At 40.2% G+C, this 22,072-nt stretch overlaps 1 protein-coding gene across 1 annotated transcript; it reads right to left on the reverse strand.

Annotated features, from left to right (window-relative positions):
• Window positions 1-2,481: 2,481 nt before the first annotated feature.
• Window positions 2,482-16,601, reverse strand: LOC146648745 (cysteine-rich secretory protein LCCL domain-containing 1-like). Its single transcript, XM_085388589.1, has 15 exons — window positions 16,250-16,601; window positions 15,611-15,908; window positions 8,983-9,101; window positions 8,361-8,493; window positions 7,896-8,011; window positions 7,431-7,531; window positions 5,462-5,629; window positions 5,318-5,378; window positions 5,137-5,203; window positions 4,921-5,051; window positions 4,762-4,805; window positions 4,606-4,678; window positions 4,284-4,353; window positions 3,867-4,000; window positions 2,482-3,745 (listed from the first exon to the last, which is right to left on the reverse strand). The coding sequence occupies exons 2-15, from the start codon at window positions 15,875-15,877 to the stop codon at window positions 3,694-3,696; spliced, it is 1,536 nt and encodes a 511-aa protein (XP_085244715.1). The 5' UTR covers window positions 15,878-15,908; window positions 16,250-16,601; the 3' UTR covers window positions 2,482-3,693.
• Window positions 16,602-22,072: the final 5,471 nt, after the last annotated feature.

Consider the following 22,072-nt stretch of genomic DNA (forward strand, 5'->3'; position numbering starts at 1 on the left):
CATAGCTTGATGGAGCTGTAATTTTTCTTCTGACAGCAAGCACAGAAACTATTGCATGTTGGTGTTAGTGTTCTGTTCTATCTATCCATATGTTTGATAACGTACATGCACAGAAACAACCTTGTAGAGTTTCTGTGCTTTTGGCTTTTAAAATGGACTGAGTGGCCTTTGAAAGTGTTGTCTGCATTAGCTGTTGTGTTGCACTTTATTCTGTATTTTGAGATGAGGAACCATTTGAATATCTTTTTTGGGGAGGTACATTTTACCTTATATGAATAGGTAATGTTTATCAACTGATAATAAATAAATTTTATTACTAATTATCAGGTATTACCAACTAGCAAACAAGAGATAATTTGACCTAATTTCAATGAGTAAGTAGCTGTTGAATGTATGCATAAATATGGGGTAAATTTTACCCAATTTAATTAAGTATTTCATAGCTTTTTATTGAAGTTATTTTATACACAATATATTGAACTAAATCTACCCCAAAAAGTCAATGCAAACTGTTACCTCAGATTTATTGGGTAGATTCTATAGATGACTTCTTACAGTGAAGCAGTCAGACAGTTTTTGTTTGTTTTTGGCAGTAACTCAAACACCGATTGGTTCTAATTACACTGACAAAGCAAAATGATCCCTCTTTATATATTGGTACTCTACATATTATGTTAGACATGTACAAATGCAGTGAAGTTAATGTGTGTGAGTTGGCTGAAATGTTTGCCACTTCATACTGAGTGCTCCCTAAACATTTCTAAACACTATAGTAGGCCTTTAAAGGCTAAACCATGATGTAATAGCCAGAAAATTACCCTTTTTTGGGGAAAATTGAGTGTTTATTGAACCATTTATTGAATAAAACAAATAGGTAAAAAAAATCATATCATTTAATTTTTGAGGGGTTTAATTTTTTTTGTTCAATTTCTTTCCTTTTTGGTGGGGGTATCACATCGCTGATGCAGGAGTCTGAAATCTCGAAAATATTTCAAATATGATGCACTTGGCTTTAAAGAACCAGATGTCCAACCTTTGCTTAATTGACAGTCTGGTTGACTGTCTAAAAAGCCTCTCTACTGCTTAATAGACTGCTTGGCTAAACGGTGGCTATTTGTCTGACCCAAATAAGCATCTATTTGACTGGCACAGTGGATGACTGACTGAATGGCCTGTTTTTGACTGACAAGCTGAGTAACCGACTCGAGCAGTTCACCGAGGTCCTACACCAGCGGCCACCTCACCCTCCTGTGAATTTTAACAGCACTGTGATGCTTGGCTTTTCTCTCCAGGATACCTGGACCAAACCCAGTAAGCAGGTTATAATCTTGCTTCATAGCTGTTTCATGTAATTATACATTCTGAAAGAGGTCATGTCTACTTCTAGGTGCAGCTCGCAGCAGTTCTGTTGTACCCAGTCTGTGTGCATGATTTAAAACTTTTGTTGTAAAGCAGTGTTTTGCGTGTTTTCCTCATATAATTGTGCATCTTTGTCTATATGAGTGCAGTGTGTGTTGCTTTTTAGGAGTTTTAAGAGGTTGCTGACCGGGACTTTTTAGCCGGAGCCTTAAAACCCAGCGCCAGTCCAGAGGAAGGAGCGGAAATGCACTCTGGGAAGTGAACCGATCGAGATCAACAAAACACAAAGTTGGTCTTTGTGCATGTGGCTGCTAGCACAGCGAGGGGGCCTGAGTACATTGACATCACAGAGCTGAGATCAAACACTCTAAAAACCAGAAGTGATAAAGAACCGCGAGCGAAAGATAAAACCTTTAACACGAGCTAAATGCCAGACTTCCTCTGTGGCATTTGGAAATGGGATATTTTTGATTTCTCTTTTCATTCTTCAAATGAATCCAAAATTAACTTAAAAAAAACCACACAAAACAATTTCAAGTATCAACAAAAATAATATTTTATGTGTTTATTCTCTTTTGCACACACCCTCTTTCACCAAAACCTGTCAGATTGACAGGTTGTTGTTAATTCTGTATTTCAGTAAGTGCTTTTCTTATGTTTAAAACACGCATAAGCCAACCGGTGGATAAGATCTACTGGCTGGAACTGAAACAAGCACTTTTCTCTTCCTCCGTGTTCCCTTCAGTACCCGGAAACACCCACAATTTGCGAGAAAGAAACTTCTCTCAAGTTTTCTCAGCAGCTGAATTTGAGATGATGTTGAAATGTTAATGCCTGCATTCCTCAGGCTATCTGGAAGCTGAAGGGACTGATATTAAAATAATGTGGCCACTCAGCCACATGTTCACAACCATATGTGCGCAAGAACTGAAAACATGTGTAATGTAATACAATGTAAACCCAGGAGCAGATTTAACTTGGGGTTAGCAGGATTTACACACTACAAGGTTGCTGAGTCATTGAAGCTGAATGTTTTTTAAGCACAAAAGTGTCTAATAAAGTCAGAGAATGACACAATATATACTTTTGTACATTTTTAATACTTTTTAAGAATTTTTGGGAATTAAGATTATGCCATGCGCATTCCTGGCCAGCCAGGTCCACTTATAAAAATGTAAAAAACAAAACCAAACCAAGAGCTAGGAATGCAGAATAAAATATAAAAATATCTGTTACACATGCACACATACAATATTTACAGTCATATCAACATATTCACTCTATGGCGAATATAAAAGCTTGAGGGGCAGATGCATGTTCTGCATACAGAAGCTGTTGTGGCAATTACTGTGCATTGACTTGCATGGCTGTTAAATTGTACATTAAAAAGAGGAGAATAGCAAGGGTGTTTTCAGTATTATTTACAACATTATATACAAAAATATGTAATATCCATGTTAAGTGTGTATATTAACACTATAACCAGACAGAATATTTGGAGACCCCAACCAGACGTATCAGAAAACCGAAACGAATAATAATTTCTGTGCCAGTGATGAATGACTCTCAAAGTATTGTGTCTTTATGTAAACTCTACGATTCTCTGATGTTAATTCAAAATTGTATCATTATTTAAAATTCCTTTCTGTGCATGTTAAACTGACAATATGACTTCAGCATTGTGATAAACTGATACATTTATGCCATGAGGAACCCACTTTGCATATTTGAAGGACTCTGTATTTAAGATTTGTAGACAGTATGTGTAATAACATATATATGTTTTGGATTTTCTTTTGTCATTTTATACTTCATTATCTTATATTATGTTAATATGGCCAATTTGTTCCTCCATAGACACACCTAGGACTGACTAAATTGAAACAGTGTTTTACCTTCCTTTTTTCTATATAGATGTGATGCGTGCGCTTTTTAAATTAGTCAGCAAACACAGCTGATTTTAGTCTTTTTAAAATGTCATGAAGCTGCTGGAAAGGTAATAAATCTGATGCTTTAAACACAGCTTTGAAAGCTAAAAGCAGCTTGTCGTGGTATCATGTCTATGGTCAGCTCAAGATGTTCAGGGAAAGATATGAGACAGAAGACATCATTTGCCAAACATCCTTTGCTACATTATTACTGGACAGTGATTCAGTCATGGCCAAAGATAGAAGCAAAGCCTTGAGTTACACTTTTAGTGACAGTATCAGTAACACTGATGTGCTCACTGTAGGAATGTACATAATTATAGGTTGTAAATTGATAATGAGTAGGTTTGCTGGATTTGAAGTGGATGAAGCTGGATTTGAGGGTACTTTGTCTTTTGAGTGGTTTTCAGATGACTGCAAACACTCTGAAGGCTTTTCCTCCTGTGGGGTTTGTTAGGCTGGAAGAGGAAAAGCAAAAAGGACACGTTACATGAAAAGCATGGACCTTTAAAACAAAACATCTCTCTACATGCCAATCAAATACGCACAATAAAATTCCACGCTTGCATGAGATGTTACCTTTCCGAGGTGATGCCATTCTGATAGCTGCCGCTATAATGCCTCTTCTTGTCCACTGGCATCACATCAAGGTAACCTCCTGACTCGTTCTTGATCACTCCAGCGTGAATGGCCGCTCTGCAGATACTCGACTTCTGGATGGGCCAAGACAATGAGTCGTTAGGCAGAAAAGCACCTCTAACCTATCAGCATTATACTGTGGCACTCTGTGTGTTCACATTATCAAATGCAGCTGCTTGTGTTGTTAAAAACTGAGCAGAGGTTTGAATTGCAACAGTAATTAAGGCTGCATTAACTTCAGGCCTTACAGATGCAATGCATTTGATATCTGAGTGTGAAGTCTTCTGGTTTATCTTATAAGTTAAGTAACAAATTACTATTGTTACCCAAAGTGAGGACAATAATGCAAAAACTTACATCTGAGTAGTATTTTGTCCCAATAACTCGTGCTTGGCTCTCACGCAAACAGTTCCTAGGACAATACAACCTGGGAAAAGCCAGAGCTAAGGTAAGGTCAAAGAGCCCGTTGTTTCCAGACAAAACTTGACTAATCAGCTCAAATTTAAACCAGTTTTTGAAAAGAAAAGAAAAGAGGAAGAAAACTATAAATGATAAAGTACGCACCAGTTGTTAAGACAGAAATTCAAAGATGCACAAAAATGTATGTATACAGACAGTAGTGACACCACTTTTACCTTTGGTGGTCATAAAGGTCATAGCTGTAATCAACACACGTTACCTGGGACAGTGTCGTACAGGTTTCTTGAAAGGACAGAAAAGCGCCACAGTGGTATCACATCTTACTGCCTTGACTGGGAAAAAAAAACAGCTGATGAAGCACAGCAAAACAAATATGCTACAGTATTTCTGTGGCTATGAGAAATGAACTTCTTACCAGGCACAGACTCAACTTTAAAAGAATTTGCACTTCTGTTTTTCCTGTAAAGTTGACAAAAATGGCAGTAAGCCTGATGTCTTATAGCCATCCATCACAATTAAACAGCCAAAGTATGAAGCTTAATAAATAGACATAAATACAGAGGCCGAGTCATACCCAATGGATTGAATACCATTCTTGTATGACTTGGTGAAATGTTGTTTTCTGCCCAGTCTGGTCACATCGATCCATCCTCCATCATTGTCAATAACACCAAAGTGTAGCGCAGCTCCACACACACTGGATTGCTGGATCAATCACGCAAAGATTGGTTTATACAAAATAATAATAAATGAAAGAATACATCGAGTGCTGTTACTTGTGAGTTTTTACCATATCATAGTATCCAGTCCCAACTACTTTTCCAGGCCTTTCAAGGCAACCGGGTGGGCACTCATATCTATGGACAGAAACCACAGTAAAGTGAAGATCATAGTGGTACTGAAGCCAAGTCTGTTTCTACTAATCATCTGTGTTAATGATAATAAGTTCATCTATACACATCATCTTCTACCTGTTACAGGTTGTTCCCTTGCACTGATCCCTCAGCTTGGTCTCACAGTCCACCTGTTGGCCTTAAGTACACAAACTCATCAGTATTAATATTGTATTCATATCTGTTACTCAGGGAGCTATAGTAATAGGAGTTCATCCTTACACATCTGCTCTGTGCTGACAACCATGTCTCTTTCCAGGTTGTCACTGGGCGAGGTGCTTGGTGCCTGGGCCCTGGGTCGGGGCTCTCCGTCTCTTACTGGTTCTGGTTCGGGTTCAATGTAATTGGTCTCCTCAATCTCAGGAGCCGGACGCCTGTCAACACCTCCGTCTGAAAACACAGTCCGTTGCAGTTATTCAATTTTTAGGAGCTGAATAAATTTTTCTGTGCACTTTTCTGATTGTATTAGTAGTAGTAGGATGTCCTAGGATGCTAAAGGCGTGTGCTGCTGAACTTGAGGAGCCGCTACAACGAGTCTTCAATCTCAGTCTGCGACTGGGGAGAGTGCCCGCCCTATGGAAGACATCTTCCCAAAAGGAACCGGCCCGATGAGCTGAATGACTTCCAACCGGTGGCACTGACGTCGCATCTTATGAAGATTCTAGAGCGGCTCTTCCTCAACCTCCTCCGACCACAGGTACAACATGCCCAGGACAGGAAAAGGCACGGTCAGGATCCTGTTTCTTGACTTTTCCAGTGCCTTTAATACCATCTGGCCCTGTCTGCTCCAGGAGAATCTAAACAGGATGCAGGTGGACCCCTGCCTGGTCGCTTGGATCTCCGACTACCTCACCGACAGACCACAGTACGTCAGGCTGAAGGACATCACGTCTGACACAGTGGTCAGCAGCACAGGAGCACCACAGGGAACTGTGCTGTCCCCTCTTCTCTTCACCCTGTACACCTCTGACTTCTGCTACAACTCTGAATTATGCCACATTCAGAAGTTTGCAGACGACACGGCCATCATGGGGTGTATCTGGGATGATCAGGAAGAGGAGTACAGAAGTCTGGTGAGGAACTTTGTCGCATGGAGTCACACAAACCACCTGCAACTCAACACCTCAAAGACTAAGGAACTGGTTGTGGATTTCGGGGGGTCCAGAGAAGGTCCACTGCCGGTTCAGATAGAGGGGGAGGAGGTGGAGGTGGTCAACAAGTACAAGTACCTCGGGCTGTGGGTGGACAATAAACTGGACTGGTCATGCAACACAGAGCACCTGTATAAAAAAGCCCAAAGCCGACTGTACTTCCTCAGGAGGCTGAGGTCTTTTAACATCTGCAGGAAGCTCCTGAGGATGTTTTACCAGTCGGTGGTTGCTGGAGTACTTTTCTATGCTGTGGTGTGCTGGGGGAGCAGCACAGCAAAGAGGGACTCATCCAGGCTGGAGAAACTGATCAGGAGGGCTAGCTCTGTGGTCGGCATGAAGCTGGACACTCTGGTGACAGTGGCAGAGAAAAGGACATTAAAGAAACTGATGGACATTATGAACAATGCTGGGCATCCTCTGCACACGGCCATTAACAACCAGAAGAGTCTGTTCAGTGACAGGTTGCTTCTCCCAAAGACAAGAACTAACAGACTTAAAAACTCCTTTGTCCCACACGCCATCAGACTGTTTAACTCCTCTCTAGAGGGGAGAGGGAGGGGAAACAGGAGGACAAAGGAGGGGGGAACAACTAAGCTGTAGTGCCTCTGCACCTCACTGTACAATACTTTTTGTTCACATCCAACGGTGCAATAGACTCACAATACTTGAAATGTGCAATTCCCTTGTATTCTTATTCCCATTTATTCTATTTATCCCTTTTGTATGCTCTATATTTATATATGTGTGTATATATGGTATATTTCTGCTCACATTCTGTAACTTCTGTCGGTGCTGTGCTATTGGAAACCGAATTTCCCGGAGGAACCCACCCGAGGGATTAATAAAGTTTTATCTAATCTCTAATCTACCTATCTAGTTCTTCTTGATTTAACTGTGCAAACATACATTGGCTCAGTATAAATGGTCAAAATCATGGGAAACCTCCACAGTGATATAAATGACTAAAATACAATAAAGATAATAATAAACATGTGAATAACACATGAGTTATGTACAAAAATAAATAGGCAATAACCCACGTTTATAGCAGAGGTTGTCCCTGCATCCCCCACCATAGCTCGCTGGACAAGCAGAGCAGGGAGTCCCATATTTGTATGGAGCATGACCCCACCAGTTGCCTCTGGAAAAACAAACAAACAAGAAAACAAACAAAAGAAATGATAATACTGTTTTTTTTTATCACAGTTGTAACCTGCCAGGAAGTGCAGAACCTTTTGTTGTATATTTCTTAGCTTTTCTTCCATGTAAAGAAATTAAAATATGTACGCAGTAGGAACAAAAATCTAATAAAGTAACTGCATGCCTTCTGGCCTTTGTAAATTTCTGTTATTGCTTAATCATTTTTGTGATTGCTGATGACAGACCTGTGTCGTGAGCGACTCACTCATTAAAAATGATGATGTTTACCTCTGACTCCTCTCTTCTTTCACTGAAGCAGCATGGAAACATTTTCTAATGTGTTCATGTCCTGGGTGAAAACTTACGGCGGGGAGTAGTTGCAGACCAGATAGACTGCTTTGGCCCAGATCATTCCCCACACATTCATGTTGTAACACACGTTGATGGCACAGCCAATGCGATTACTGGTCGCCCACACCAACTAAACAAAAAACAAAACACACACACAAAAACAGACGATGTGAACAGAGTTGTATCATGTAACAGAAAAGGCAGTGGTAATTATGGGTTGTAGTACGCATTCACAGTTATATAATGTCATATTTTACTCAGTTTTGTGAGTAGTTATCAATAAATATTCATTTTAAAGCAAATAAACAACCTAGTTGCACAAATTTTCTTGGTTAAATTTAGCTCATTCCTCAAATTGTAATTGCAATTAAATAGAAGAACTTTTGATATCCCAGATATTTATATACCAGTAAATATGATTTTGTTAAATAAAAGAAACATATGATCACTAGTGACTGTATAACTTCTAAGACAATTACCTGAGTATAATGAGTACAAACAGGTCCCGAACACCTGAATGGACAGTGTGGGTTGCACTCCTGGGCGTAGGGATAGCTATAATACCTCACCTCATCATACCAGGCCTGGACATGGTAGGTTGGGGGCCGGTCCCTGATGTGATAGAAAAAGTGTTAAAAGTATAATAGATGGATGAAGCTACTGTCACATCATCCACTCCTGAAGTCCATTCTGAACTTGAGATGAAAGATTTCTTGGTTTGACATTGGGGGTCTGACTGAAACCACCTGATTGGCTTAAAGCTGGTCAATCCCAAGTCATTAGCTAACGAACATCCTCCTGTCTTAAATAAAATTTACAGAGGTTTACAAACAGATTTCAATTTTTACTCATTATGACACAAAATAAATGACTGAATAAACTGAGTAGGAAATTGTTTACAGATGTCAAGACAGAACTGACTCTACTTTACCACTTTTTAGCACTGGAGGGTTAAGATGTGAGCTGTTAAACTGCATTTAAAAGTGTACATTTAACTTTAAATACACTGTATTGGAGACAAAGATGCGTTAGTTCAGAGCTGTCAAACATGTGACACAGAAAGGACAGAATATTTTAATTGCTACACTTCCCTGCACGCACCTGCCCCAGTGTGCTCCGAGGTTTTGGCCTATTTGTGTCAGCATGTGACTCGGTCCATGTTCCCATCTGCAGGTGTGAGCCCAGTGCTCTGCACTTCTCTCCAACTCGTAATCCCATACCTGAGGAGCACACGCATTTTTCACCACAAAGATTTCAAGAAACACACACACACACACACACACACACACACACACACACACACACACACACACACACACACACACACACACACACACACAGGTTGTTGGATAAAAACGTTACTGCATTTGAAAAAAATGTACTTAGAAGTTTTCCTTTTAAAGTTAGGGCCGCTAATATTTTATTGCTATTATGATTTGAAAGAAATAACGTAATATGTGTTTCATCTGACCACAGAGGTTTTCCATTTCCTGCAGCCTAATTTACATGGATTTACATTTTGGGGGGGATTTGATTTGTTCTGGGTTTATAGTCTCCTGTTAGTGGTTTGATTTTAAAGTCTCTGTATTTATGACTTTTTGTTATTTCATGCCTTTCGCCCCTTGTTTTGTTGATGACATGTTTCTAAGTTCCCTTTTGTGTTCCCTTCTCTTCCTCCAGTCTTGTCTCTGTGTCCGTCTTTAGTGTTTGTCAAGTTTGCACGTTTAATTCTGTCTCAGAGTTAATTGTATTTCCTGTTTTATTTTGATAGTCTCTTGTCTGCCTTCCCCTCTCTTGTTAGTCCTGATTTGTTTCTGCTGTTTCCCACCCGTTTCGTCTCAACTTTTATTGTCCTGATTCTACTCTTGCATTCTGGCTGTATGTTTCCCTGATTCATGTTTTCTAGTTATCTGTGTCCCTGGTCCTGCTCTGCAGTCAGGAATACTATGTAGCTTTGCACGTAAGAGCAGTAAAGCTGCTTTTTTAATTCATTCCTGCCTTCCAAGTCTTGCATTTGGGTGGACACACTGCTTGCCACACAGCAGTTTCATGACATAATTAGTTACACAATGTTCTCCAGCAGTTTTCTTAAGTACCACTTACATTTTCCAGCCTTTTCTTGACCTGTCCCACTTTTTGGAGATATGTTGCTGTTATCAAATTAAAAATGATCAAATACTTCTTTCTTCGGTTCAACCATTTGATATGTTTTCTATGCTCAATTGTGAATAAAATATGGCTTTATGACATTTGTAAATCATTGCATTAAATGATTTACACTTTCCAAAAGGGCCCATTTTTTGAGATTTGAGGCTGCCATAAAAAAAAAGATCTAAAATTAACCACACAAACTTCATGTGAAGTGTTATTTCATTTCACCTCAAACATTGACCTGGTCTTTACTTGAAAGCACTGTGGCTGTATGCATGCCTCTTGCAAATTTGACACCATATGGTCAAAACGAGGCCTATACACTCTCTAACACACACAGACACACACATGAGAGACCACCACATCAACTGACAGCTTTGTGCTACTATTCAGTGCAGTTGTTTCAGCTTGTTTCCAGTAAGTTCTGGCCTCATAAAACAATCTGAGAGTTAGAAAAAGCAAAGACCCCCCCAAAAAAGAAAGTAACTAACAAACACAGGAGCACAGAGACTTTTTGTTTTAAGGACTGATGCCATCTTTTCCAGAGAAGCTTAAGAAAATCAGCTGAAAATACCTGAAACTTACTCCCATACCTCTTATTTTAAAGAGAGCAGACTGGGGGCTGCGCAATTTTAATGTCGCGGCAAAGTTAATTTACTGTTGACTCTGTTGGGGAGGGAGAAGAATAGGTGCAGTGTGCAGTCTGCTGGCATACTGTTTAGTTGCATTAGAGCTATCGCGCGTCAAAACTAATAGGATAATGTTTAAGTGTTGAGTTGTAACTGCTTTGACCACCATAATACGTTCCATATGTTTAGACTAAGGCTAACACACTGTTGCACACTGTAGTGCTAGTTGTTGTTCATGCCTGAGTGGAAAAGTGATATTTGGACTGGAGATTTTTGGCCACAGTCCAGCTTTGGCTGATAGATATACAACATAGAGAATTCTTCAATATTACCTGTGTGGCATCGTTTTCAAAGTTTTCTTAACATGATGCTGTAAATGTTAGAATTCTCATGTATTTTCAGTTCAAATTAAGTATTCATATTGTATTCATACAATATTAAAACTCCATGTTGAGAGCATGTTGCAGTAATGTGTGATAAGACATGATATGGAATAATGCACAAAAGTCGTTAGCCACCTCGTTTTGTTTTTTTAACTAGAAAATGAGAGATAGATGCAGCACCATCTATCCACCCAGCCAACCAGCAGAGAAGCCCACACTTCCCTAACCTGGCCACCTCCTGCAGATATAATGGGGGTGGAGGGGTGGGAAACCTAATCGTTTGCAAGCCAGCTGACAAATATAATCTCTCCATGTCCTGAGTAGGCCCCGGGGATAAACCCAGTGATTTATTGAAATGTGCAAAAACAAATAAAAATACAATATATAAGGCAAGAATCTTCATTTGACTGGCTTTTCAGAATTTTACAAACTTGAAAAATAAATATTAGGTTTGCCCTTTTATTCTTTAACACAGCTTCAAAGCTCTTCTTGTAATTCCTTCAAATAGTTTTTGGAATAGTTTACTAGGCTTGAAGGAGGTTATAAAGCTCTTCTTTGAAGGTTGTCTACCTTTTGTTCCGTCAAAATGATCCCACAATGCTTCATTTAGTTTAATTTGATGATTTAAGAGAGAGCAACACATGGTGTGCTCAGATACTGTTGTATCTTGATCTCAAACTTGTACATGCTTTAATGTTTCCCTTCATACTCTTTGCACTATTTGAACTATCCTTCTGTCCCCATTAAGGAGCTTTTCTCTTGTTTATCACTTCTTGTAAGGAGGACCAATATTGTTGAGTTTTGTAGATGAAACTTCTTTGTTCCATACACGTGTGTGGAACAGCACAGGCACGCAGCTCTGATAGACAAGCTTTATACTGCAAGGATTTTAGAAAAATAGAGCATTGTTTCAGTGAGGTGTAAGGGTTCCACGACTTTTTTCATCTGTACCATTAATGTAACAGCAGAATGCAGTCTGCACGTATTTGGCTGCCAGTGCCACATTGTTGTCTTCTCACAGCCACAGTGCACAGATGGAAATAAGGTACTTAGATCATTTAAACCTAAAAAATAAATACTTTTATTTAATGGTTAACAAACACATAACACTGAATCAGACAAGCTGTAGGAGGTCTGGGAAATTTTGACTATCAGGCACTTCTGCCCTGCATTGATCTTAGACATCAACAACGCACAAATCTCAACCTTTTCTGTTTTCTGCTGCAGAGAGTAATGGTCTGTGTCGCTTCATTATTCTCCCCATTTGTTATTTTCCCCCCTTGATTATCCAGCAGAGGAGAAGATAGACTGCTGGCCTTTGGAGAAAGGTCACCGTAAAAATGAGCAGTCTTCTTTTGCATTCCAAAGAGCATTAAGCTTCTCAGCTACAGCCCCATTTCCAGACATTGGCCAGCACCACCTCTGCAACAGAGTGCAAGTGCAAGATCTGCATTCTTACAGCAGTACATTTGGGAGAAAGAATACTGCTGCAGAGAATATTACTGAAGAAGAAAACAAAAATAGATCCTTTTCTATTTAAAGGTATGCGTAGCAGTATGCTTGTTATACAACCTACTATATAAAGTCTCTTTGATTGGGGGAACGTTTAGGAAGTTTCAAAAAAGCACCAAAATCCTGCAGTTGAAAAACTAAATACTTGGCTTTCATCAGTCCTCTTTCTTACAACGACATCACCACAAGTAACAATATCCACTGCTAAAGAAACATTGGATTAGTCCACGTAAAACATTCACTGTATCGCCAAAAGTTTCCTTTCACTCATCACATTCACTGAATTCAGATATTCCAGTCACTCTCTAAGTGGTAGGCCAACTAAAAGACACAGAGCAGGTCCAGTGGATGTTGAGGCACAGCGTGCAGGGGTCACCAACGTTCTGCAGTCAATCGCCACAGGCCTCCAAACTTAACGTGGCCTTCAGATTAACTCACCAACAGTGCACGGAGAGCTTCATGGAATGGGTCACCATGACCAAGTAGCAGCGTCCAAGCCTGACATGACCAAGCACAATACAAAGTGTTTGATGCAGTGATGTAAAGCATGTCGCTACTGGACTGTAGAGCAGTGGAAGCTTGTTCTCTGGAGTGGCAAAACATGCTCTTCCATTTGGCAATTTGATGGATGAGTCTCAGTTTGGCGGTTGCTAGGAGACAATACTTGGCTAAGCGAGCTGAGTCAAGTGGAGAGTTTGGTGGACAGGGATTATGGTGTGGGGTTGTTTTTCAGAAGGTGGGCTCACCTCCTTAAAGAAACTCTTAATGCTTCAGCGTACCAAGACGTTTTGCTCCTAGCTTCATGGGAACAGCTTGGGGATGACCCTGTCCTGTTCCAACATGACTGCACACCAGTGCACAAAACAAGGTCCATAAAGACATGGAGGAGTGGGCTTGGTGTGGAAGAACCTGACTGGCCTGCACAGAATTTTGACCTCAACACCTTTGAGATGAAGCCTTCCAAGAAGATTTGAAGCATTTATAGCTGCAAAGGGTGGGCCGACATGATATTAAACCCTAACCTTAACCCTTCGAAAGCGTGTGAAGACGGATGACTAAATACTTTTGGCAAAATAGTGTACACTGGCACCACCGTGCACTATGAGATATGCGAAGGCTCAAATAAAAACTAATACTGGCTTGGGATTGCGTGAGGTGCGATGAAAGAAAGAGGAGGTGATGAGTTTGTGAGACAGAGTGGAGGATGCTAAAGAAAAGCCTGAGAGAGAACTTGTGAGGCTGACGATCAAGTGAGTAGGACTGAGAAAAAGACTCAGCAAGAGGAGAAATGGAGGGATAGAGCAAGGAGAGGCTCAGTAGGAAGAGGAGGGAGGGAGGGCAGGATAGTTGAGGTAGAGGGCAGGAAAACACTGCGGGGGTGAGAGCTGGACCTGGGCCAGGGTCAGCAAGGGCGGGCAAACAGGAGACAGGAGGTGGAGCAAGCCAGACGGTGGCTTTGGCCTGCAAAGCTCGTTTTCTCTCTTTCATTCCCTAATCTGATGTCTTTAGCTGGCAGAGTCAGGAAAGTGCCTTTTTATGAAAAACACTTTAGTGTAACTAGAAAGAATAGCTGGAAAGAGACCTTGCTTCTAATCTATTCTATAAAGATGCATCATTTATACGGTGTGCTACTTGTAAATACAGACTATATGTAACTTAAGCAAGCTTGCTTAGTGATGTCCATCCACAGACTAACTGTACAGGTGCATCACACATACCCACATACCTGCAAATCTGTACAAGAATATCACTCAACAAAACTGATGCACAGAATTCTAGAAGTGGATGTTAGTAAAAGTAATCCATATCATTTGTCAGAGACTTATGGGAAAGACAAAGAAAACTTATAGACTATGAAGACCAAAAACACTTCGACTCGGTATCACGGCAAAACGTATAATAGACATGCCAATCCACTGTGTCCATTTCACACTTTGCTTCTTCAAAATGTGAAATATACATGCATGCAGAAATTGCATTACCAGCAGGGAGAGATAAAATATTTAAAGCCACAAAGTTGGTACTGAGTAACAAATGTATGAGTCCTTACTATAAAGCTGGGAGGCTAACATATATTATATACATATAAATGTAAATGATGATTATTTTCGTGTTGGCTTGAAATAAAATATCTCCCCCTGCTGTTACTGCAACTTCTGCATTCATTTCATGTTTTGGAGAGCCAAAGCATGAAATCTACATGGTGGACTGGTGCGTCTATTACATGCCATCATATCAGGTTGAACAGTTATGTTGTACAGTTAAGTGATTAAAACTAGCTGAAAGCTGACCTTTCAGACAAGTAGGAAGCTATCTGAAAGGTCAACAAAGCCTTAATACTTAACAGATAGAGATAATCACCACTACAGCCCTCTGCATTTAATCATTAGGTGTTATTAATCTCTGCCTCTCTTCCACAGAGGGTCTTCGTCCTGTCTTCTCTCAACCGGTCGCAGCAGATGGCTGCGCCTCCTGAGCCTGGTTCTGCTGGAGGTTTCTTCCTGTTAAACAGGAGTTTTTCCTTCCCACTGTCGCCAAAGTGCTTGCTCATAGGGGCTCATTGTTAGGGTTTTTTCTGTATGCATTATTGCAGGGTCTACCTTACAATAAAAAGAGCCTTGAGGCAACTGTTGTTGGGATTTAAATAAAATTGAACTGAACCACTGCACTTATCAAGAAGGTAAGAAATAAATCTACATAGACTATCAAGCTATAAACGTAAGCTATAGAGCTATGGAGTTTTTAGCTTCAGAAAAGCAACAATGAAAAGTTTAATTGCAGTCTACCTTAATGTCCTGTCATACATCACACAGCATATTGACACATTTACAAATCCAAAACGTAACCACATTTCTTTCATTAGCGATTACTGTAAGGAGGGACAGCATGCTTGTTATCAGTACTAAATTTAATCACGACCCCATATTCATGATAGAGTTCTAACTTCAAAGTGTAATTAATATTAGTACTATTTATCCTTTTAAGCAGTAGAAAGAACTGTTAAATATTCCACAGTGCACTTGGCCTACAGATAGCTGTGTGCTCGGTGCTCACCATGTACTCCATGTTGGAAGCAGGAGGGTAGACCTGACCCCGCAGTTTGTTGTGCAGGTCCAGGATGAGGTGCATGTCTCCCTCGCTGATGGCCCTCCTCCCTCTAGGCTTGGCCCTCCACCACTCCTCATCTTTGTTTGTATACTTGTTCAGGATGGACTCGAGCCGGCTGGAGTTGGTGAGGGCCAGGGCCTGGATGGTCGTGTTCAGGCAAAGGAACAAGATCGCTACTCTCAGCAAGCCAGGGAAAACAATAGACCTCCTCATGATGGGGAAAACACTGATGCTGCGAGGAATACTGCAGGACAGACAGTGCAGGTTATTAGCCTGCCTCAGACTGTGAGAGCAAAGCCTGAGGGCTCAATCAAAATGTTTGTTTTAGCTCTTATATCACAGCTCCTATTAATAACATTCCTTTACTTATTAATGGGATTGCCATTACTAAAAAGCTACAGTACTACTGCATGTGCTAATATACCCAAAAGAAAAAAATATTAACTGTTTATTTAGATAACATATTTTAACATAAGAAGAGAAGTACTAAAGAATAATAAACACATATTCTCTAGGTATTCTCTGCCATGGGAATATAAATAAAAAGTGTTTTTTTTTAAATAGCTAAGTGTAGTGCCAGTGTACCTCTAAATTGCGCCAACCTTTCTCCCAGGTGTAATATTCCTAGAGTTAAGCCGTCTGTCGTTCACTGGATAATGACAGTTTTCCAATCCAAGGAGCCTTTAAATCCATCCATCACACGGACTGAGCGCAAGCAGTCCGGTCTACAGCTCTGCAACATCCACTCAGGACAGAGAGCTCACAAGTGTGTTCAGCTACCTGTTGGATACCGTTAGCAGCGGGCTGCACCGGACTGCTGCGCATTTTGCGCTTATATGCCAAATTTGCTCTTAGCAACGTGCAACGCAACGGACCACGCCTCTGCGCACCCACTCGCTCACACTCACACAGACCCTCACTTGCACATCCACACGCCGGCAGGGGCGTGCTGGAACTCCAGGAACGATCTATTTGAGGAGGCACCTGATCGTATCAGCAGTGACGTGAAGGTGACACGAAGGACGTTAGGAGAACGGCCCACTCACATGTTATGCACATTTTGAAACTGTATCGATGAAAAACAATAATTATCATGTGGTAAAAGTGTGCTGTGAGGCATTTAAGGATTTTCAGTCATGGCTTCCTATATAAGAAGATACCGACCATCCTTTGTATCTGTGTCCAGCAAAGAAAAACAGATGCTGATTATGTGCACTCTGCATAAACTTTGAATTGAGCGGTGTTTGAGCGGGAGGCTTCACTGCTATGTTTAAGAACGGCATCGGCAGTAGCAGCCAGCAGGGTGGCCTCTATTCCCCTGCGACACGACCATAAAAGCACTGATTCATCTGCCTGAACACACACACTAGAACAGCTGTGAACGTTTGTGCGCTGCGTATGTGTGCGCGCGCTTCCTTTAAGCAGACATTCTCTGTTCCCGATGTTCATCATTTGATAAATTATTATAATTTTTAAAATGTGGCAATAATGAGGCAACAAAGGCCACGCCTCCTTCGTTGATAGACGGGTAAAATGATGCTAATTATTTAGGCATTTAGCTTGAAATATGGTACCCGCACTGCAACTAGAAGACCCAGGATCCACTATTTTTGTATCTCTTTTTTATATTACGTGCTACATGATATGCTGCAACACATGTCGATGCAACATGAGGACTGTAGTTGGTTTATTTAAAATTGCCCACATGCCAGGCCAAGGTAAATAGGATCTAATGACTTTTCTGTTTATTGGCCATCATTCTCACAAGTCTACATCTGAAGTTGTTACCATAAAATGATTCATTTCTTATTATACAAACACTATATATCGTGTAAACAGGGCTTTGACTTCAGTTAAATCCAGCCAAAAATAAACATGACATCACTACAAAGGTTTGTATCAACAAGTGTACAGTTTAAGTTTCGCTGAGATTTCAGGCATTTTGTTATCCTCTGCTTGTATCTGCTGCCCCCTCCTGGATATAGCGGAGCGTTTAAGACCTGAAAAAGATCCAGAGATCTCGAACAGCTGACTTATTTTAACAGTGATAATAATTTTTGCACATCAGGTCATCTCACATATAAAACACGCACATTAAGCTCATAGCTCTTGTGCACATATATCTATTTAATACTTATATTTTTTGTCCCCATTTATTTATTCATGTTATTTGTATTTATCTATTTGTACATCTGTGTGTGGACAGCAGAAAAAGAATTAGCTTGTACAGAGAAATGCTTTTCTTTGTACACATGACAATAAACGCTTTGAATCTTGAATTTTGAAAAGCCTCTGTTACAGTATGTAGTGACTTATTGAGAACTTCAAGTTTCTTGCCATTAGGCAATGGCAGTATAAACAAACTCCTTATATGGTTCTTGTGAAGTAACTCTCCAAGCAGCTCTCTTTGGCCCTATACTAAAGATTCAGAGAACGAGAGAACATTGATGCAACCTGAATTTACAAGATTTTGGATGATACATTTTTTGTAATTTTGCCTCTACACCAGTTACTGTTGTGGGTTTTAAATCAAATAATCAACATGTGATTGAAGTGCAGATTTTCAGCTTTACTTTGAGGGATTTGGCAAAAGTATTGCATTGACTGTTTCAGTAGTTGATCCATTTTTAAACACAGCCCCACATTTTGAGCTGCTCAAAAGTAATTGAACAAACTAATATGACTGTAAATATTAGGATTCTTTTAAACACTTTGATGGAAATCCTTTGCAGTTAATGACCGCCTGAAATCTAGAACGCATGGGCAGCACTACTTGCTTTGTTTCCTTACTGCTAAGCCTTTCTGCATCCAGTTGCTTTGCTTTGGGTCATTATCTGATAGTAGAAAAAACTATCATAGATAAATTGTTACTTTGTACACCTCACTAATGACAACAAGTTTTACTTTTTGTATATAAATAGTATACATAATGAATTAACACACTGAAATTTTGATTTATTTTTTTTGTAGTTTTGCTGCTGTGGTTCAGTCTTAATGGATGCAAGCTCAACTACATGCGAGCTAAGAACTGCACATCCTGTTATTGAGATTTACACTATGTCGAACTTCCAGTAAATTTTACTTCCAGTAAAGCCACACTAAAAGCAAACCATCCCTTTGTTAGACCCCCCCCCCCTCCAAAAAAAAAAAAAAAAAAAGGTTTTCTACAAAATGTGCAGCCATTTAATTTGTTTATTCTTTTTGGTGATGGTCTGTGGGATCTGCTGGATAGCCATGTGAGTGAGGACAGTCACAGTGGAAGTACAGAGATACATGATACATCCTTTAATTCCCTGGACAGAGGATCCACTCCAGGACAACTAATGGCTTTTAAAGACCATATGCCCGCACCTCTACCAACTTGCAGTGCAGTTTCTATGCACTCCAGCCTCTTCAGTTTCATGCAAGAGGATTCTCTCTGAGCCAGGAGACATGACCTACAAGAAGAGAAACAGACACGGCCCTCGATGTTGGCACAGTGGAACAACTTCTCTTCTTAAATAAAAAACAAACAGGATAACCTTAAATGCATAATGGTTTATGTCATAAGTTCATAAGAACTTCTTACCTGTTTATAATCAGTTCTACCCCCAGGTCAAAAACATATGGAAATTTGGCCAATATATTATTTATAAACATGTAACTGGACAGTTTGACACAGGTATGAGTATGTGGAGGGAGGACCTCACAGCACAAGCAAGTTTGATCAATAAATCAAGTTTATTAAACACATGCAGGAGCAGGAGACGCTCAACCTGGAAATCAGTGACCTGAAATCCCAGCTCTGCTCCAACAAGGCCCTCCATGATTTGAAGGTTGAGTCCTTAACCAAGAGCTGAAAGAGGCCAAAGCGTCCTACCTTAAAATCACACAGGAGCCAAAAGAACAAAATTCCACTGATGCAAATGAATTGCAAACATCTGAGCCTCTGAAAGAAAAAGTAACTGGAGAACAGATGAAGATGGAAAAAGAGGACTCGCTGCCATCCACTGCAATGTCTCTGCAGGAGCCTCTGAAAGAAAAAGACACCAGGCAACAAGAAAAAGAAGAAAAAGAGGAGCCGCCTGCATTGTCTGTGCAGGAATCTTTGCAAAGTCTACGAGACAAACAGAAAATGCTCACTGTGAAGGTGGCTGAACTCGAAACTGAGGTTAAGAGCCTGCCAGAGATTCCGCCAAGTAAGAAGAAGAAGAAGAAGAAGCGGAACTGGCTGCTTCGGCTTTTCAACTAATCGGTCTCAACATCATGTTGATGTTTCCGCAGGAGGGACACTACTTTTTCCTCACTTGAACTTACTTTGTGTTCCTCCACCTCGGTTCCATCTTAATCCTCTCCTCTCCCCCATCTCCCTCTCTTTAACTCCTAACACCTCTCCCATATCGCTCCCCTCTCTCCTTCTCTCTCTCTCTTTTTCAGCCTCACCCCCCAACCAGTCCCGGCAGTTAACTGCTCCCTCTTTAGCCTGGTTCTGCCATAGGTTTCTTCCTTTAAAGGGAGTTTCTCCTATCCCAGAGGAGATTGTTAGGGTTTTCTCTCCTCTATCTCTTTCCTCCTTTCCATCCCCCTTTTACCTATTTTTTCTTCTTCTTTACCCCTTTCTTTACAACCACCATTTCCTCCATCATCTCCCTAACCTGAACACAGGTTAAGCAGATGGAGTGGAACAATAAATACAATTGGCTACATTTTACATGTGACAGATCGGTGTCTTCATTCAAGAAAAAGTTGTCTTAAGTATAAAAAGAAGAAATGGGTAATAGCTGCATGTGTGTTTATGTGTGTGCATAATCTGTAAAAAAACCCAATTCTTTGATCTTCGGGCTGAAGGAAGAACAACACTCGGTGTTTAATGCTCAATCAACTATCACTTTAATCAATACAATTTTCTTTATTCCATACAACACTTTGAGCATTACAAACGTCCGGACGGGACACAAACTCTTTATAGCCTCGGCCCCCACAAAAGTCACAAACATTCACATTCTTCAGGCTTCCTGTTTTTTCTCCTCCTGTGTGAAATGAGGCAGTATGTTCTTTTCTCTTTACAATCAGAAAAGCAAGGCCATGATTCTATGCAAACAGTATTTCTTTATAAATCAGCAATATAAGGTATCATAAAACATAAAACAGTGTAATTCATTCGCAATAATAAATCAGCAGTATAGTGTAATACAAATCAGTGTGCTAATTTCACAACTTCTAAATCAGAAGTATAATGCAAGATGCTTGGAGAAGGGAGATCCAAGAGGACATAGATGAAAATGACTGGAACCAGGCTTGCTTAAAATCACAAAAACAAACAATAAACACACACTTTAAACTACTGCAATATAAATGGCTCATGAGAACCTATATAACACCTGTCAAGCTTCATCATATGTCCGATGATTTTCCAGACATCTGTACTAAATGTTTAGTTGAAAAAGAAACTCTTCTTCATTGTCTGGAATGTCCTAAAATCCAGGAATTTTGGAAAGACATGATCAAATGTCTGTCTGAAGTGTTTAAGGTAAAAATCCCTTTAAAAGGTAAACTCTGTGTACTTGGAATATACCCAAGGGAATTTAAGCAATCGGAAAAAAGAAAATTACTGGACTATGGATTACTTCAAGCCAGAAGAGCCATTGCGCTATGTTGGAAGAGTATGGATGCTCCCTCCATGGGACTCTGGAAGAAGGAAATTGCAGACTTTCTAGGCCAGGAAAGACTAACATATATTGCCAAGGGCAAACAATGGGACTTTGTGAATATGTGGAAGCCATATATGGATATTTTAGGGAGTGGAGGTGAAGGACGTTTATGAAAAAGAAGGAAAAGAAGAAGGGAAGGAAGGGAGAATCTTGTTTATCCTAATTCCTTGTATTTTTGTATTACTGTGAAAACTATGCCAATTTCTACATTTGAATATGATGTAGGCAGGTTTGATGTATGGATGGGTGAGCGAATGTGAGGGTGTTCAAATATTTGTTTGTATTGTACAACAGAAGATTTCAGTAAAAATATATTGGGGGGGGGGGGGGGGGGGGGGGGGGGAAGAAGTATAATGCAACATAAAACAGAGATCAACAACCACTGTCTCTCAAAACTAGGTGCCTGCTGATTCCTCTCTATCCCCAGCCTCCCTATTTCAAGTCCTTGCTGCCCACTTCTTCACACTCTGTGTTCTCCTTGAAGGAATTCAATAAAACAAGAAGAGAAACAAAAACATAAAAACTATATTTCTCTCCCTTCCCAGGTCAGGAATCAGGATGAGGAAGAAATTAGGTCAGATCAGTGCAGGTTTCCGCACTGCTCACATAAATAAATATATGTATAATATCTATCTATCTAGATAGATATAAAGATGCAACATATGAATTCAGCTAACTGCAATAATTTCATGAGTAAAGCTGCTGAGATGATTTAATT

Source organism: Rhamphochromis longiceps, linkage group LG18 (assembly GCF_057381845.1).
Source record: "Rhamphochromis longiceps isolate RC_006_pf linkage group LG18, R_longiceps_female_GT1.1, whole genome shotgun sequence".
Lineage (NCBI taxonomy): Eukaryota > Metazoa > Chordata > Actinopteri > Cichliformes > Cichlidae > Rhamphochromis > Rhamphochromis longiceps.

Excerpts from the sequence above, each read along its gene's own strand:
- LOC146648745 (XM_085388589.1), bottom strand. The coding sequence starts at position 15,877 with ATGAGGAGGTCTATTGTTTTCCCTGGCTTGCTGAGAGTAGCGATCTTG. Across the intron at positions 7,532-7,895 it reads GTCTGCAACTACTCCCCGCC|AGGCAACTGGTGGGGTCATG; the intron begins GTAAGTTTTCAC and ends TTGTTTTTCCAG. Across the intron at positions 5,204-5,317 it reads AAGGGAACAACCTGTAACAG|ATATGAGTGCCCACCCGGTT; the intron begins GTAGAAGATGAT and ends TTCTGTCCATAG.